The sequence below is a fragment of the Meleagris gallopavo genome, unplaced genomic scaffold (assembly GCF_000146605.3).
Source record: "Meleagris gallopavo isolate NT-WF06-2002-E0010 breed Aviagen turkey brand Nicholas breeding stock unplaced genomic scaffold, Turkey_5.1 ChrUn_random_7180001854197, whole genome shotgun sequence".
NCBI lineage: Eukaryota > Metazoa > Chordata > Aves > Galliformes > Phasianidae > Meleagris > Meleagris gallopavo.
This window is the reverse complement of record NW_011120659.1, coordinates 25,732-28,560: the sequence shown is the minus strand read 5'-3', so window position 1 is coordinate 28,560 and position 2,829 is coordinate 25,732. Positions and strand designations below refer to the sequence as shown.

At 64.1% G+C, this 2,829-nt stretch overlaps 1 protein-coding gene across 1 annotated transcript in view; it reads left to right on the top strand.

Annotated features, from left to right (window-relative positions):
* The first annotated feature begins 983 nt into the window (after nt 1-983).
* LOC104915829 (UPF0577 protein KIAA1324) overlaps nt 984-2,829 on the top strand; it is a 6,263-nt gene continuing 4,417 nt past the window's right edge. The window contains 4 exon segments of the mRNA XM_031557549.1: nt 984-1,287; nt 1,498-1,690; nt 2,435-2,582; nt 2,655-2,804. Of these exon segments, the coding sequence (XP_031413409.1) occupies nt 1,530-1,690; nt 2,435-2,582; nt 2,655-2,804 (459 nt within the window). The 5' untranslated portion in view covers nt 984-1,287; nt 1,498-1,529.

Sequence of the window (2,829 nt, the reverse complement as noted above, 5' to 3'; positions counted from 1 at the left end):
GGCCATTAAGATTTTTATTTATTATTTTTTTTTTTTCCGTGATCCAATTCATTTATTTATTTATTTCGTTCACGGCCCAGAGCTGGAAACAATGGGCTGCGCTGATGCTGGCGCCGGGGTTGGAGAGGGGGAGGGCTGCTCCCAGGTCCCTCGTCCACTGCCCCATATCCCCATTGCTTGCTGGGATGCACTCGAGGTCCGAACCCCCCCCGGGTCAATGGAGGTGGCTTTAGGCGGCGCGCAGTGGGTGATTCCCATCTGCCGGCGGCTCCTCCAAGTTTGGGAAGGAGGAATCGCCGCGTTGCACACCCTGGTGAGCGCGGAGCAGGTGTGACGCTGTGTGCTGGGGATTTGTTCTTTGTTCCACAGGGACCCCCGCGTCCCCAAGACCCACCCCTGCAGCACTGCACCCAACGCAGGGGGGCTGGGGGGGTGGGGTGCCTCCATACGTTCCCCCCCAACCCGCACCGCCACCGCATGGAGCTGATGGCAAACATCAAAGCTTTGTTTTCGAGCGAACCCGCATCAGCCACAGCTGTGTGCTCCGGGGGGGCTGCGGTGCCGCGGTGGCCATGGGGACAGAGCCTCGGGTGCCTCCTGTCCCCAACATCGCCTCCGCCCGGCCTTGAGCGAGCCCCGGAGCGGGGACAGATGGCAGCACGGAGAGCTGCGATCAGCAGCGCTGTGCTCTGCAGCCCCACGCGCCCGCCCTGCAGGTGCCACCTGTCCCCATCCCCGTCCCATCACACGGCACAACCTGGGTGGGTCCCAGCAGGACGGCGCATCCGGCACTGTGTTTAATGAGCAACGCGTCCTGCAGGCGCGCCGAGGCCAACGGGGCGGGCTGCCCCGATCGCTGGGGTCTCTGCTGGCATCGCAGTGACACTCTGTCCCTGCGCACAGCAATGCCCACAGAAGGGGTGTGGTGTCCACTGGAGTGTGGTCCCATAGCTCTCCATGGGTTTTAGCATCCTGTAGGGTAGATACCAAGATGGGGAGGTGCCACCCCCCCTAACCCGGCCCCCATCAGCCTTGTCCCTAAGTGTGTCCCACTGCACGCTCAGTGCCGTGCCCAAAAGAACCCCCAGATCACCACAGTGGCAGCTGAGCTCCCTGGGGGTCCCGGCCCCGTGGGGTCTCAGCCCTCCACGCGTTCTCTCTTGCAGTCTGAGTACCACTACGAGTACACAGCGTGCGACAGCGCGGGCGCACGGTGGAGGGTGGCGGTGCCGCACACACCGGGACTCTGCACCGGGCTGCCGGACCCCGTCAAGGGCACCGAGTGCTGTAAGGTTGGGGTGCGGGGGTGGCTGGGGGGGCTGTGATGGGGTCAAGGTGACTTTTCCTAATCCTGGGGGCAGCGTGATGCTGTGAAAGGCGTTGAATGAACGCAGTGCTCAGCATCCCGCACGGGACAGGGTGGGGGGGGGGTCCGTGGGAGGCAGAGCTGGTGGTGGGAGGGGGGCAGCGCTGACGGCCCCCCCTGCACGTGGGCAGCTTTTTCCTGCAAGGCGGGCGAGTTCCTCGACATGAAGGCGCAGGCTTGCAAGCCCTGTGCCGAGGGCACCTACTCACTGGGCACCGGAGTGCGCTTCGATGAGTGGGACGAGCTGCCCCACGGCTTCGCCAACGTCGCCGCCAACCTGGAGCTGGACGATGGCTTCGGCGACGTGGTGGAGAACTGCACCACGTGAGTGGCCCTGGGATGTCACAGCGCATCCATGCGTGGAGAATCGCCCGTGTTCCCTCCCTGCCCGTCCCTGGGGGCCTCGGTGAAGAAGGGGATCCCCCCAGCAGCCCCGTGCCGTGCTGCCCCAGCCCCTGGGGCCCCCTCAGCCCCGTCGCAGAGGGATCTCCCACCCATAGCTCTCACCAGTGCTGCAGCACGAGCCGGCGCCTTTGTTTTGCACCGCGGCCCTTTGATCAGCTCTGGTGGCAGCCGTCGGGCCCCGCCGTGCCAGTAGCACGCGTTGCAGCGGCGGTGCAGCTTGCAAATGTAACCTACTTCCAGCTGCCTTTAATTATGCAGCTGCACTCCCAGTGCTGCAGGAGCCCACCCGCCTCTCGCCCTGCTTGGTGGCATTGTGCTGGCACGGGGATGCTCCATTGTCACCATGCTGGGACATCCTCTGCATCCTCCACAGCACCTGGGCTGGGTTTCTTCTGCCCCTTTTGCACAGCCCTGAACTCATTCCCTCCTCAGCATCCCGCAAGTATAACAACAGCGTCGCCCACCTGTCCCCAAGGTTCCCCGTGGTGTCCCCACACCCTGTGTCCCATCTTGCATCCCTGTGCCTCCACAGAAACTGTCCCACCTGTCCAAACTGTCCTTTTCACAGTGTCCCACTCCAGAGGGATTCAGACCCTAAAATGCTTCAGGGCAGAGCCCACGTCCCCTCGTGTGCTCCTGTGCCACTCTGTGCCCCCACCTCAGGTCGACGTGGGTGCCGCTGGGGGACTACATTGCCTCCAACACAGACGAGTGCACGGCCACGCTGATGTACGCCGTCAGCCTGAAGCAGTCGGGCACCGTCTCCTTTGAGTACATCTACCCCGACAGCAGCATCGTCTTTGAGTTCTTTGTAAGCACGGCGTGGGGGTCCAGGGGATGCCAGAGGGGTGACCCTGTGCTGATGCTGTCCCCGTCCCCATAGGTGCAGAACGACCAGTGCCAGCCCACGGTGGAGGAGTCGCGCTGGATGCGCACCACGGAGAAGGGCTGGGAGTTCCACAGCGTGAGCACAGGGATGGGGTGGCACAGGGTGGGGGGGTCCTTGGGGACACCTTCAGGATCCCACGCCACAGCCCTCCCTCATCCCCCCCGGGCCA